Raw genomic sequence first — 15,541 nt, 5'->3', positions numbered from 1 at the left:
CAGCAGAACAACCCCTGGTAACCCCACCCCCGCCACCCATTGGTTGTATTCTCTCTCTTCTCTCTCTCTCTCTCTCTCTCCCCCCCCCCCCCCCCCCCCCCCCAAAGACTCGCTTGAATAGCCAATGTGCTAGCCCGGTGACTCCTCACTCCGGTACCCCCCGTCTCATTCCCAGTGTTTCCCCGTCCTCATCCCCACTCCCCGGCGCCCCATCCCCCTCCAACCCGCTGGAGCAAACTCACTGGCACAGGAATGCATGAACATCAGTAAAACAAAAAACCCCCAACCCACATCCTTAACCCCCCCCCCTCGCTGACCGGCCACCCTTAGTTACAATACCGGCTCCAGTGCACTCAGCGAGCCCCGCAAATAGTAAAAATCCATACAAAAAGGAAAAAACAGAAAAAAGAGGAAGGAGAACAACAAAAAAAAACCCAAAGGAAAAACCAGTAACCAAAAACAAAGGGAAGAGTCCCAAATATCCCGCTTGGCACCTTTAACTCAGCAAACCGTTGAACAGCGGTCCAGGCACATTCGGCGTCCCTTCATACGATAGTTCTCGTGTCCTATTTCGCGCCCGTGGGACCTCTTTTCGGGACCAGCCCCTGATCCCTCGCAAAGTTCATCGCTTCTTCAGGCTCTGGGAAGTAGTGGTGTTGACCCTGATGTGTGACCCAAAGACGGGCCGGGATCAGCAGACCAAATTTTGCGTGCTTCTTGAACAGCACCTCCTTGACTTGTTTAAAGGCTGCTTGCCGCCAAGCCATCTCCTGGCTTAGGTCCTGGTATATACGGAGAACACTGTTGTTCAACGTGCTGCTCCTGGGGCTCTTCGCCCACCGCAGCACCCGCTCGTTGTCCACGAACCTGTGGAACCTGATCACCATCGGACAGGGGGGGGGGGGGGTCCTCCCGGCCGCCCCCGCCTCGCCTGCACTCTATGCCCCCTCCAGCTCCAGCGGTCGCGGAAAGGCTTCAGCCCCCATCAGCTGCATCAACAGGTCAGCTACAAACGCTGCGGCATCAGCTCCTTCATCCCCCTCCGGGATTCCGATGATCCTCAGATTATTCCTGCGGGCTCTATTCTCCAACTCCTCTACTCTGTCCAGCAGTCGTCTTTGCCGCTCCTTCAGTCTGTCGATTTCTAACGCCGCAATCGTCTGCGCATCCGCCTGTTCCTCCACCGACTCTCCCAGCTTCTTAACTTTTATATCTTGAGGATCCAGCCTCTGATTCAGCTGATCCACTGCCTTCTGAAGTGGGTCCAAGTTGTCCCGCTTCAGCGCCTCAAAACTGCTCTTCATCACCTGGAGCATGTTATCCAGCGCCTGCTGGATTGCTGAATCCAAGGTCCGTGTGTCCGCCATCTTAGGTTCCAGGTCAGCTTCCTCTGCTCCTTGACTCTGTCCCTTTCTCTCTCTTCCTCTGCTTCCTGGACTCCCGCAGTTCCATGTACCGCAGCCTGCTCTCTTGCACTTCTGCGGCCACCTTTTTGCCGCTCCTCAGTCCCGCTATCGTGGGGAATCAGCCCCTAAAGCCCCGCCGGAGTGAGAGCCCGCCGAATGTGCGGCTCACTCTATCATCGCCGCCACCGGAAGTCCCTCCGTTTCAGTATTTCTGTTGTGGGTGATTATTCCCCTTTGTTTTTCAGTTCTTGGTATCATCATCAGTTGATTTAAGGCAATGCTTGCAGATGTTTGGCTACCCAGTCAACCATGAGGTGTATGCATGGCCTGGTCAGTTGTATTATTGAGGCTCTCCAAGAGCTGACTTTGTTTTGTTATAATGCTAAAATTGTGGATGTGAGCCTCGTCTCCTGCCACGCATCTTAAATCCTTGCAGTTCGAAATTAGTTCAATTTTACACCACAGTAAGATCCCTGTAAATGTGATGTTTGGAACCCTTCATTGATCATGGAGAATTTAATCAGTGTTTTTTTCAGCGTTGTTGCCATGGAGACTCATCAGTACAGTGTGGAGGATACTATCACCATGCAGCTGATGCGCAGGGAGAAGGGTGCCCTGATGGCTTTACCCAAATCCATGTGGACGAAAGTTGAACCAATTTACTTGGGAGGTGAGTGGAAATAATGATTCTCTTCGCTCATTGTTTGTTAAATCAGCACCCTCTTTGTAAAAGTGTTGCACAGTAGGGCAGGTAGTCCAGATTGTTTGCAGAATTGATTGTTGGGAAGAAGCAGAAAGGCCTAACTACCACTTGACTAAATGTTGAAATAACCTTCATTCTAAAGTATTGCGGTGCCTACATAAAGATTACTGCATTTCATAGTAATTCATATGAAGTGTTTGAATGGTGATGAGGCAGAAATAAATGTAAGTTTTAATCACTATTGCCAGAACTATTCTGCAGTTCAAAAGTGGAATTCAAAGCAAAAGGTTCTGACAAACTTTGAGTTTGCCTATGTTTGGACTAGAAAATTATCTTTTAATCAACATTTTACCATGGGTTTGTTACTGTGCTGAAAGTTCTGCAACTTTAGATGTGCTTGTGACCTATGGCGGAACCTCATTTGTCGAACATTTGGTGATGTGGGAGACAAATGAGTTGTGCCTGCTTTTGCATGTTATTTCTATTCGTGTGATTTGAGCTGGTTGCTGCACTGTCTGCATTGATGTTGTGCAACATTCCTGTAGAATTGCAAAATGATCTTCTATTCTTATACTTAATAGAATTATTTTACAACACAGCATGAGGCCCACAGTGTCTGTGCCGGCCATTAAGCACCCATGTATACAGATCCCATTTTCCAGTACTTGGTCCATAGTCTTGAAGGTCCATAGCCTTGAATGTTATGGCATTTCAAGTGCTCATCTAAATGTAGGAGATTCTTGCTGCAACCTTTCAGGCAGTTGTTCCAGATCCCTACCACTGGCAGCTACAACATAGAAGGACAAGGGAAGCAGATGCATGGCACCACCAACTAGGTTTCCCTCTAAGCCACTCACTATCCTGACTTGGAAATGTATTGCTATTCCTTCACTGTCACTCCTAGAATTCTCTCCCCCAACAGCTCTGGGTGTATCTATACCATGTGGGCTGTTGCGATTCAAGAAGGCAGCTCACTATCACCTTGGGGCAATTCGGAATGGGCAATAAATTTTGGTCTCGGCAGCGATGTCCACATCCCATGAATGAATTTTTGTTAGCTATTTAGGGGCTGGTTTAGCACAGTGGGCTAAGGCAGCTGGCTTGTAATGCAGAACAAGACCAGCAGCACAGGTTCAATTCCCGTTCCAGCCTCCCCGAACAGGCGCTGGAACGTGGTGACAATGGGCTTTTCACAGTAACTTCATTTGAAGCCTACTTGTGACAATAAGTGATTTTCATTTCATTTTCAAGCTAGCTTATGGGGCACAATTCTACTCGCAACATTATTGTAAGGGTGTGATTGCACAGGAGGGAATACAAAGCAGTTTTAGGAGAATGTTTCCAGGAATGCGTTTTGAGGGACCCCGGGGAGCGTGTCAGTATTTACAGAGGGTCTCATGGGAGTGTCAGTATTTACAAGGGGGCCCCTGGGTAATGTCTCAGTATTTACAGAGGGGTCCCCAGGGAATGTCTCAGTATTTACAGAGGGGTCCCCGGGGTGTATGTAAAAAGAAAAAAGAGGGTGGTAGAAGGTCTTCCGGTGGCGACCATGCTATGAACGGTCGCACATTTAGCAGCTCCTGCTCTTGGTGGTTTTTTTAACAGCTTTTAAACTGGATTTTCGTGGAAATTTTTGCTAACAAGTGGATAAAAGTGAGAGGAGGAGAAGGTGACCTCTAAACTACGCTCATAAACTGCACATAAAAGTAACTGCAAAAGAAGGAATCAAAAGCTGGTTGGATGTGAGGATCTGAGCTTGGTGACTGCAATGGTAGAGAAGCTAGGTCCGGCCTCGCTGGCTCAAATGGTCGATGGATCGGTTGGTTATGTACCTGGATGCGAAGTTTGCCTGGCACCGTTAGGCGTGTGCGGTGGATCTGACCAAGGTGGTAGCCTCGATTTTAAGGAGGCTGTCGACTGGATGGAGGTGACCGTGATGGCCCAGGGACAGCCAGTCCAAAAGCTACAGGAGCAGGTGACTAAATGAGGAGCAGTCCATTGGGATGGCTCTGCAAATTGGCATTTTACAGGGTCGGCAGAAGCAGCTGCTGGAAAAGGTGTAAGACCTGGAGAATCGTTCCCATAGGCAGAACGTTCGGATCGTCGGTCTGCCAGAGGGAAAGGAAGGATTGGATGCCAGTGTGTTGTGAAGATGTTTGAGAAAATGATGGGGGCAGAGGCATTCGACAGGCTGTTGGAGGTGCACCGGGCTCACAGGGCACTAATGTGCCCAGGATCGTGAGCCCCTGAGGGGTGCGACCTGCTAGGCTAGCTGGTTCACGGGAGCGAAGTGGGGGATTGAGCTGACAAATGACGACGAGGGGGGGGGGGGGGGGGGGGGGGGGGGGGTGGACTGCTGACAATTAGGGACTTTCAGGAGGCTGGAGATGGAGACTAGATGGCGGTTGCTGCCGAGGGGCGGATCTGGAGACGTATGGGCTAAGGACTGGCCGAGGAAAGGTCATGGTTGATCGACAGACTGGTTAAGTGGAATGTTCATGGCCTGAATGGGCTGTTCAAGAGGGCCTGCACACATGAGACAGTTAAAGGCGTTCGTGGCCATGTTACAGGAGACACACTTGAAGCTGGGGATCAATTTATACTGAAAAAGGGATGGGTCGGACAGGTGTTCTATTCAGGATTGGATTTAGAACAAGGGCGATGGCAATCCTGATTTCACAAATGGTGGCGTTTGAGGTGCGGAAAATGGAGACCGACCCAGGAGGCAGATTTATTATGGTTAGCGGGGAAACTGGAGGGAATGGCAGTGGTGTTGGTAAATATATATGCCCCAAACTGGGATGAAGTTGCATTTGTAAGAAGATGCTGGGAAAATTCCCAGACCTCTACTCGCACCAGTTGGTTATGTTTGTGAGGGGGAGGGATTTTAACACTGTCTTGGATCCTAGGTTGAACCGGTCGAGTTCTAGGCCGGGGAAAGTATCAGCAATGGCAAAAGAGTTGCGGGGGTTCGTGGAGCACGTGGGGGGTGTTGATCTTTGGGGATTTGAGGCCATGGAGCTAATTTGTAACAATCTGGGTAGTCCTGGGGAGGCTGGATGGGGGCTTCAGGAGGTGGCAGCAGGCAGGGATCGAGAGATTTGGGGATTTATTTATCCAGGAGGGCTTTCTGACCTTGAAGGCACTAGAGGAAGAGTTTGAGCTACCGGGCGGAAATGGGTTTGATACCTTCAGGTCCGGGACTTCGTACGAAGGCAGGTTTCTAGCTTTCCTCGCCTCCCCAAGAGGGGACGACAGGATAAGGTGATGTCAAAAACTGGGGTTGGAGAGGGGAGGGTTTCTGAGATATACAAGGAGTTGATGGAGTGGGAGGAGGCCCTGATCAGGGAGGTGAAGGAGAAGCTGAAAATGGAAAAGTGGGAAAAAGCCTTGAGTATCAATTCATCCTCGTCCTGTGCCAGACTTCACCTGATCCAGTTCAAAGTGGTCCACGGGGCCCACATGACTGTAGCCCAGGTGAGCAGGTTCTTTGACTGTGTGGGGGTAGCCCAGCTAATCATGGGCATATGTTCTGGGCATGTCGAAGTTGTGGGGATTTTGGCAGAGATTTGCAGATGTTATATCAAGTCCTGGAAGGGAGGGTAACTCCGAGTCCAGAACTGGCAATATTTGGGGTATCGGAAGATCCGGGAGCCGGGGGGGCCCCGATGAGCTTGCCTTCTCCCTGGTGGCCTGGAGACTGATATCGCTGGGATGGAGGGACTCTGATCCCTCAAGTCAGGTGTGTGGGTCAGCGATATGGCAGGATGGGGGAGGGGTAAGAAAATAGGAGGCATGGCAGTGTTAGACAAGGACAGGTAATTAGGGAATAGGGCGTGGGCAGTAGGGGACATTGTTTTTTTTTAGGTTTTCTGCATGGGATGGCCCACACAGTTGTGTTAATGTGTTAAACTGTGAAAATTACAAATGCTTCAATGAAATATTTTCTACAAAAAAAAAAGGGTGATAGAAGCAGAAACTCTGTTTTTAAAAATTATGCACTTTTGTTGTAACCTGCAAATCTATGGATCAAGAGCTGAAAGTTGGGATTAGACTGCAAGGATCTTTTGCCTGGTGCACACAATGTGTGCGGCTGCCTCCTGTGCTGCAAATCTTTTTCTATGCTTGAAATCAAGGGGGGTGATGCCCATAAATCTGTATCCAATAACCTGATCATTTGGTGCGTGCAGGGACTTGTATTTTGCCTGTCCAAATGATCAAACTGGGAACTGTAATTTTAAGTGAACTAATTGAAGTTTACTTGGGTTAATTTATTTTTCATTGAACTGTATTGCTGTAAATAGAATGATATTTTATTTTTAATTGAATTGACATTTTTTTCATGACTTCTCCCTACACGAGCCTTGATATTTAATTTGAATCCTTCCATTAGATGAAGAATACAGCAGATATTCAAAGCTGCTTCTGGCGACAACAGAACAGGTTTTGCAACATGTAATAGACAAAGAGCGAGCAGCTTTGTTGCGACAGTATGAAGAGGAAAAAAGTACACCTGAATCCTGCTTCATTGAAGCTGCAATGCAGGAGCTCAAGGTACCAAAAACTAGTCTTAATAGACTGTACCATTGGGTGTGTTTGCATGCATTTGTAGAATGTCCCAGAAGGTTATCTTTATGCAACAGGACTATTTATTTTTAAATCGATTTTTATTGTTTTTTCAGTTTTTACAGTCAATACAACTGGTACAGTAGTGTGATCAATGTCAGGAGGAACCCAACACAGTTGGTTCAGTAAACCCTACAAAAAGTAAAGAGGACAAGTAACATGGCGGGGCAGAAGAGAAAGGATAAAGCAATGAAAACATGGTATACTAGCGCACACCCTTGCATCTGGTATATGTGGGTGGGATTACATAACCTATAGAAAATCTTGTAGGAGTAAGGCAGATGGTAGGGAGTCAGATATTTGAGATAAGGGCCCCTTACTTTTTGGAATGCATCAGATTTGAATCAGTATATAGATTAGAAATTCTGTTGGGATACAATCTGTATTAATTTTATGCCAGTGCTGAACAGAAGGAGGCATTTTGCTAATCTAGGAACAAAGTATATTCTTCTGTACTGCAAATGTTAAGGTATTGTAGAGCAACTTCTCATTGGTGTCAATTACCTTTTTGTCTGGAAGCCCACAGCAAAGTACAAAGAATTTTTCCAAGGATTGTAAACAGGCCCCGACTGAGGAAATTGCATTTTCGATAGATCTAATCCTCTCCTGCGTTTTATTACGCCGTTTACCTGTATTCTGCAGCTCTGTAGTATGAACATTGATATTTTGTGCTAACCATTTCTTATTGATGATCTTGACAGTCAGCAGTTGTAATGCCTTTGAGAGTGCCGGATCGAGAGCCTGTTTGCTCACTAAGTCACCATATTGAGGAGTCCGCTCCACCCCAGTGACTTCTGGCCGCTCTTTTTTTTTTTGTCGACTATTTAAAAAATATCTTGCTGTATTTTGTCACCAATGTTTAGCCGGAGCTCTTCCAGGGATATAATATGTAATTCTCACTCTGAGATAGTTATAAATGAAAATATTTTGGGTTGAGTAGTGCCAGAGCTCATGGAAGCACAGCTATTAATGTGTTCTCTTTCCCACCACCCATCAATTTAAATGGTTGTGAGATTATAAACTAGTGTTGGTAAATGTATGGTTTTAAAATATTTTACATTCTCAGAACAGTAGCTTTATCAATGTTCTGGATTTTTTTACACTTTAATAATCTTTTTCTGAAGGCAGGAATCATACTTGGGTCTTTAGCAACACAAGTAATTCTCTGATACTTTGTATTTGGCCATTAATTTGCTCTATACTGGGCTGTTTATGGTCAAAACAACCGGTAACCTAGGTACTATCAATGTTAAACTCCCTGCTGTTTCTGATTTTTGCAACAGGGTCACTGGAATTAATCACCAATCTTTATTTGCTTCAGCATCTTTAAGTTAGGAGTGAGGGAAGTTAATTGTACCCCTCAGCTAGAGCTTTAATTACTAACAGTGCAAGGATTACATTTTTGGATGTACCGGCATGATGGTTATTTACATTGAATGATGGGGTAGAATATTGCCTGTGCAGTTTCTGAACACCAAAGTAAAGGTAATTGGCAAACCAAAATTGATAGAGAGAAGCTTGTCTTTGTGCTAGATTTCTGAAGGCAGTAGATGCGAGTGATGCTACAGTTGTATAGAATCTTGGTATGGCTGCACTTGGAATATTGAGCACAATTCTGGTCGCCACACTACCAGAATAATGTAGAGGCTTTGGAGAGGGTGCAGAGGAGGTTTACCAGGCTATTGCCTGGTCTGAAGGGTGTTAGCTATGCAGAGAGGCTGAATAGACTTGGACTGTTTTTATTAAAATGACTGAGGTTGAGGGCCGACCCGATAGGGGTCTACAAGATTGAATGGTGTGGATAGTGGATGAGCAGGCACTCTTTCCCAGGGTGGAGTGGTCAGTCACTAGGGCGTATAGGTTGAAGGTCCATGGGACTCACTAGGGAGCATAGGCTGAAGGTCCGTGGGGAAAAGTTTAGAGAAGATGTGCGAGGCAGGTTTTTTTAAAATAGCGGATGGAGTGCCTGAAACGTGTTGCCAGGGGAGGTTGTGAAAGGTGATACATTAGTGGCATTCAAAAGGCATCGTGACAAATGCATTGATCAGATGGGTATAAGAGGGATGCAGCACTAGGATGTGCTGAGGGTTTTGTCCAAGGGTGGTATCATGACTGGTACAGGCTTGGAGGGCCGAAGGGCTTGTTCCTGTGCTTTATTGTTCTTTGTTCTATATTTATTTATTTTTTAAATTGCAGGATCGGGAGCAAGAGTTGTTGGGCTGTCCTCCAGACAAGGAAGTTCTTGGTGCAGTGTTTAAACTTGAGGAACTGACCATTGCTGATTCAACCATGGTTGCAGAGAATGAAAAAAATACCACCATATGCTGCAAAAACCAAGTTTGTACCAATATTGTCGGCTAAATGCCCTTTTTCTCATTTTCCCAAATGGGTGGTTCCTGTGTCTGAGGAAGGGGGAAGGCCATGGAAGAATTTGAAATAAAGATAATTGAAATCTTGCTTTATAGAGTCGCTGAGTAGAGGGATTATGAGCATGATTTTATGTAAGTTAGGGTAAAAGTCTGGGTGACAAGTTTGCGAAGGATGAAAGAAGAGTTTCTTTGCAGATGAACTAAGGCTGGGTCTGAGAATAGACTCCCTACAGAGCAGAAGGAGGCCACTTGGCCTATCAAGTCTGCACCAACCCTCTGAAAGAGCACCCTACCTAGGTCCATTCCTCCACCATGTCCCTGTAACCCCACTTAACCTTTTGGACACTAAGGAGCAATTTAGCATGGCCTATCCACCCAACCTGCACATCTTTGGACTGTGGGAGGAAACTTGGAGCACCTGGAGGAAACCTATCCAGAGACGGGGTGTACACTCCACAGTCACTGAAGGTCAGAATTGAACCCAGGTCCCTGGTGCTGAGGCAGCAGTGCTAACCACTGCTGCCCCAAACATTACAATTACTCCCTGCCTTCAGAGATGGCAGAGTAGGCTGGTGTTGGATAAACTTCAGACTTTTGACGTTCATTAAATCAACCTCCTTGCTTTTACATTTAAATAAGACTGTGGTACGAACTGCAGCATGCAGAGATCAATTCCCTGTCTATTTTCTTACTGAAGTACTGTTAACAACTTGATTAGATCACACCCTAATCTCCTGTATTGAAGGAGTGTTTGGCATATCTTCATACTGTCTTCCATTGGAGATTAGTTGGAAGGACTTTGCAAGCTGATGAGCAGCCTGCTTTTGAGGCATTATTTTCTGTGACTAGTAAGTCCTGGAGTGTACCTGGGACTTTCCAGCTTACAAGCAGGCATGCTAACAATTGTGGTCAGTCCTACATTTGTGACAGAGACTAATGGTGATGGTATGTATTTTCCAATTAGAGGACACTTGTTCACTCAGCACTGGGTATTGGGCAAGCAGTAACTCGTGTTTTTGTGATTTTAAACTGTAGTGCTAAAAAAGGTTGGAAGGATGTTTCAATCTCTAATCTGACATTATCTGAATATTTCTGGATAGCATGTATTGGCCTATTCATCTGCATTTGATGAAATTATCGATGAATCTCAAGAGGAGGCCATTGCTGCACAGTGCACTGATTTGGATGAGTCTGTCATTGCTCCTGAATCTGTCAGCACTTGCACAATAGTGGAAGGAGCTTGTGGTGGAACGGCTTGCGGAGAAGTTGTAAGTGGACCTTCAACTGAGGCTACTAGACCAATCTCAGAAACAAATTATTACTACTACTACCAAGGTGAGTCTTCCTTATGGACAGTATCAAATGTATCTTTTTTAAAAGATAAATTAAAGTACCTAATTATTTTTTCCAATTAATTGGCAATTTAGCGTGGCCAATTCACCTATTATACACCTTTTTGGGTTGTGGAGGGAGAATGCATCAAATTAATCTTGATGTTTAATCATTAACTAGTTTGAGATCTAACTGTTTCGATAATATCTGTCAAATGATGAGGGGCGAAACTGGTACTGAAATATAGCACAAGTTTCTGTAAAACCTGTCATGGAAAGGTTGCTATCTGCTAATTATTGGAAAGGGTTTGATATCAGTGAAGGATCCTTTCACTTAAATTTGTGCCATTTATAAATGGTGAAAGTTTTGTCAATGATGCTTGCCACGTGATGAATAAACAAAATAGATATTCAGATGTAGATAAAATATTATGGCTTTGTTATTGTTTCTTCAAGACTTAATTTCTGTTTTTCAGCGGAGGATGGACAATATATGTTTCTGAGCCCAATTAATGTGCGATGTTTGGTGAGGGAGTATGGCAGCCTGGAGAACTGTCCTGAGAAGATCACAGCGGCAGTGGTAGAGATTGTTGGGCATTCAATGACTGAGGTAGAGTAACTTAAATTTGAACACTCTATATAACCATGGTGAACTTCACTGAAGTATTGTCACTTTTGGAATCCAGTGTTGGTTTTTGGGTAAGTTGAATATGGGCAGTCAGATGACCGTCTCAGTCCCACTGCATTGCTTAATTCCAAGCTTTGATCATGAGTGCGCAACTAAACATTTCAGCACTGCACACACCCAACGGTCCCATAATTCCTCAATTTGGCAAGTCTTGTTGAAATTGTAGCTTTTTTGGCGTGTGAAAAGTTGCTGGAGACTACTAGAACTCAATGTGGACACTGGTTTAAGACTATAAGTCAAGCAACTAAAACCAAAGATACCTGCTTCAGTGCTGAAAACTGAATGTAAGGGTTGAAGTGAAAGTTGGCTTCCCTTGACGTCAAGGTAGCATATGACACAGCCATGGTAACATTGGTTGGTAGGAATTGGGGAGGGGAAGGGTAGGTGGGGAAGCTGACATTTTTCTGGTGCAATATATGATTGACCATCTCAATCCCCAGTGCATTACTGCAGTTCCTCAGGGTAGTGTCAAAAGTTCATCTGAAAGGCAGAAGTCTGTGTGATAGAATACTTTCGATTATTAAAAAATGCATTTCATTAATGTGGCCATTGTTGGCTGGGCCAGCATTTATTGCCTATCCCGAATTGTCCTTGAACTGGTTTGGTAGGTCAATTCAGAGGGCATTTAAGAGTCAACCACATTGCTGTGGGTTTGGTGTCACATATCGACCCGACCAGGTAAGGATGGCAGATTTCCTTCCCTAAAGGATCCATGCTCCAGATGGGTTTTTGCAACAATTATCAATGGTTTCATGGTCATCATTAGACTTTAAATTCTAGATATTTATTGAATTTAAATTTCAATATCTGCCATGGTGGAATTTAAACTTGGGTCCCCCGAGCATTACCCTGTGTCTCAGTACCACTACACTACCACTTAAATGCAGCTCCAAGAACACCAACCTAGGATAAGTAAGCTCCTTGATTGACATCCTATCCCAACACCCTTAATATTAAGGCTCTGAACAGTCTGGCCAAGCATTCAACAGTGCCTTCAAACATGTGACTCCATCACCCTGAAGTACAAGAGCAACAGGCATTTGAGAATACCATCACCTGCAAGTTCTATTCCCAAGCCTGTACACTGACCTGATTTGAAAATATATTACCTTTCTTTGTCACTGGGTCCAATCCTGAAATTCTTCCCTAACAGCACTGCATGAGTACCTTCACCACATGGACTGCAGCAGTTCAAGAAGGTGGCTTATCATCTTGAAGTCATATAGGGATGGGCAATACATTTTTACCATACCAGTGACACCCAACTTCCTGTGAGTGAAGTTTTGAAAACATCTTCGAGATTTGCGCTACTTGGTAGATGATGAAACATTAACTGAACTACAGAAATTGGTTTTAAAATGCCTGTTGAGAAACTGTGTAGATCATATGTATTCACATTAAAGTTTACTTTCTGTTCCTTTGGATTACTTTGCTATTTAGCAGTATGATCCAAGTATGTTATAAAATTCCAGCCTTTCACCACAATTAATTTTAGATTTATTTCCCTTTTGGATATTGGATAATGTTGAACATCGTTGTAATTAAAGTTCTGGTTGAAATGCACTTCATGAACTCACAGTTGTACTTCCATTCTGGATAAATGCATGATGTGGCATTGAACCATTCAGATATGATAACTGACTGGAAGCACAGTGGGTTAGCCCTGTTGCTTCATGCCACCGAGGTTTCTGGGTCACAGTCCGGGTGGAGTTTGAACATTCTCCGTGTTTGCGTGGGTTTCGCCCCCACAACCCAAAAGATATGCAGGATAGGTGGATTGGCCACACTAAATTGCCCCTTAATTGGAAAAATGAATTGGGTATTCATTTTTTAATATAAATTTAGATTTGATAACTGACATCCAGGCCGAAGTAGAAAGGGTAGTTGTTGTTGCCTTTAGTGGAGCAGTAATGATGAGGTGACTGTTTTCTCTCCTTCATCCGTCAGAAGTTAATGTATAACAATTGGGAGTTGGAGCCCTCTCTACAGCCAATAAATATTGAAGTGATTTGTGGCACCCCTACTGGCTGAGTAGTTAAACTTGTAACACAATGGCATTGCCTAGTATTTTCCACCACACCCCATTGAGTTAGAAACAAAATTTCTTGCTCTAACATGTACCTGTTGCAACCCTAGTCTCTTACTTCAAAAAGTCCAGGAATATCTTGCTGCAGTAGGAATTGACTGATTTAGTTCAAATCGGGGATTGAGCTTGTTTGTGGTGTATTTGCTGGTCAGATCAGTATAAGGGGGCATTGTATTGGTTTGTTTGCTGTATATCAATATTTAGGTCTTTATTTTGTGGAAGACTGCTCTATTTAAGTTCATTTTAGTGATGTTTAAATCTTCTCCCATAGGATGTACGACGCAGGCACCGCTATGTGTGTCATCTACCTCTTACCTGTGAGTTTGGTATTTGTGAGCTGGCTCTGAAGCCACCTTTGATATCAAAGGAAACTTTGGATGCATTTTCAGGTTTGTTCCTGCTACTTGAATCATATTGTATTGAGTGACCTGTGATTGGTGCTTGGAAATTTTGAGATCGTATGTTTTCCCTCCAGATGATCTGGATAGAAGGCGATGTCTTCGCTTAAAAAAGGCTCGGGATGAACGTCGAAGAGAGCGTCGGATTGAAATGGAAGAAAATAAAAAGCAAGGCAAATGTGAGGCTTTGATTTACACTCCAGTTAAAAATGCCAATTTACCTTGTGTGGAGTTGCTCTTTAACATAGTTTCATTACTCTAATTTAGATCCAGAAGTTCACATTGCCCTGGAAAACTTCCAACAGTTCCCAGCATGTGGCTCTTCTCCAGAACCTGCACCATTTATTGTTTCCCTGAACAGTTTAGATGCTGACCCTCTTCCTTCAAGTTGTCTTGCAGTCAACACTACCCTTAGCAGCAGCCCCAATTCTTTGGCAGGTAGAAAACTTGTACTTTCTTATTCCGGAGAAAATATTTGTTTTTTAAAGCTTGCATTTGTATAGTGCCTCATTGCATTCCTTAAACAGTTTTACATTATATCCAGTGCCATGCAGGGAAACATGATACCATTTTGTTTGCAACAAGGTTTCTCAGCAAGTAGAAGAATGAACAGTGTTTTTGGTAATGGAGTGTGCAATGTTGGCCAATGCACACAATCTAAACCCTTCCACAACCCTATTGTGTTATGAGACTCATCTGAATAAACAGACATGGTGATTGCTATTCTATTTCTTGTGCTTCACATGCCCCATACTGCAGTAGTGTCAGCTTAGGTTGTGCTTTAATTCTCCTCCTGTGTAAACTTTTCTCGGGCAACATTTTAAAAAACCGATTGCAATTGACTTTTCAAGGTTCATACTGTCTATGTGAGTGACTTTAACTGTGATTATTTGGGTGAGCTGGAAATACTTGGGTCCGATAGCTTTTTGAAAAATTTAATAAACATTTAATTGAGGTATTTTTTGGTATTATAACAATAAACAATGTACATGAAACTATAAACATAGTGCAAAAGCCATCCCCCTTCCCTCCCTTACAGGTCCCACCTTTATTAACCCCCTACTCTAAGCTAAACTAAACCCCCCCCCTTTCTGCTTACTATTAATTTTCCACGAAGAAGTCGATGAACGGTTGCCACGTCCAGGCGAACCCTAACAGCATGGTAGCACAAGTGGATAGCACTGTGGCTTCACAACGCATGGGTCCCAGGTTCGATTCACCGCTGGATCACTGTGTGCGGAGTCTGCACATTCTCCCCATGTCTGCTTGGGTTTCCTCCGGGTGCTCTGGTTTCCTCCCACAGTCCAAAGACATGCAGGTTAGGTGGATTGGTCACGATAAATTGTCCTTAGTGTGCAAAAAGGTTGGGAGGGTTATTGGGTAATAGGGATAGGGTGGAAGTGAGGCCTTAAGTGGGTTGATGCAGACTTGATGGGCTGAATGGCCTCCTTCTGCACTGTATGTTCTAAGTGACCCTCAAGGCGAGCTTGATTTTCTCCAAACAGAGAAAGCTAGCCATGTTAGTTTGCCAGCTCTCCAACTTCGGGGGCTTTGAGTCCTCCAAGCTAATAGTACCTGTCTCCGGGCTACCAGGGAGGCAAAACCCAGAACGTCTGCGTCTTTCTTCTCCTGGATTCCCGGCTCTTCCGACCCCTGAAAATCTCCACCTCTAACCTCAGCGGTACACTTGTTTTTAACACTGTGGACATGACATCTGCAAACCCCTGCCAAAATCCCTTAAGCTTCGGACATGCCCAGAACATGTGGACATGGTTCGCTGGTCCTCCTGCACATTTTGCACACCTGTCTTCCACCCCAAAGAATCTGCTCATCCGGGCGACTGTCATGTGAGCCCGGTGAACGACCTTATCAGGCTGAACCTGGCACATATTGCAGATGCGTTGACTCTACTCAATGCATCCGCCCATAGACCA

General features: G+C 44.7%; 1 protein-coding gene across 2 annotated transcripts in view; it reads left to right on the top strand.

Moving 5' to 3' along the window:
- Positions 1-15,541, top strand: part of rnf10 (ring finger protein 10) — a 55,227-nt gene that overhangs the window by 26,285 nt on the left and 13,401 nt on the right. For both annotated transcript variants that reach the window (XM_038791671.1, XM_038791681.1), the window contains exons 6-13: positions 1,943-2,076; positions 6,503-6,663; positions 8,932-9,072; positions 10,205-10,439; positions 10,912-11,045; positions 13,481-13,598; positions 13,685-13,786; positions 13,875-14,045. In XM_038791671.1, coding sequence (XP_038647599.1) covers positions 1,943-2,076; positions 6,503-6,663; positions 8,932-9,072; positions 10,205-10,439; positions 10,912-11,045; positions 13,481-13,598; positions 13,685-13,786; positions 13,875-14,045 — 1,196 coding nt within the window. The remainder of the gene's footprint in view (positions 1-1,942; positions 2,077-6,502; positions 6,664-8,931; positions 9,073-10,204; positions 10,440-10,911; positions 11,046-13,480; positions 13,599-13,684; positions 13,787-13,874; positions 14,046-15,541) is intronic.

This window comes from Scyliorhinus canicula, chromosome 1 (assembly GCF_902713615.1).
Source record: "Scyliorhinus canicula chromosome 1, sScyCan1.1, whole genome shotgun sequence".
Classification (NCBI taxonomy): domain Eukaryota; kingdom Metazoa; phylum Chordata; class Chondrichthyes; order Carcharhiniformes; family Scyliorhinidae; genus Scyliorhinus; species Scyliorhinus canicula.
The sequence above is the reverse complement of the archived record's forward strand: the minus strand, read 5'-3'. Positions and strand labels throughout refer to the sequence as shown.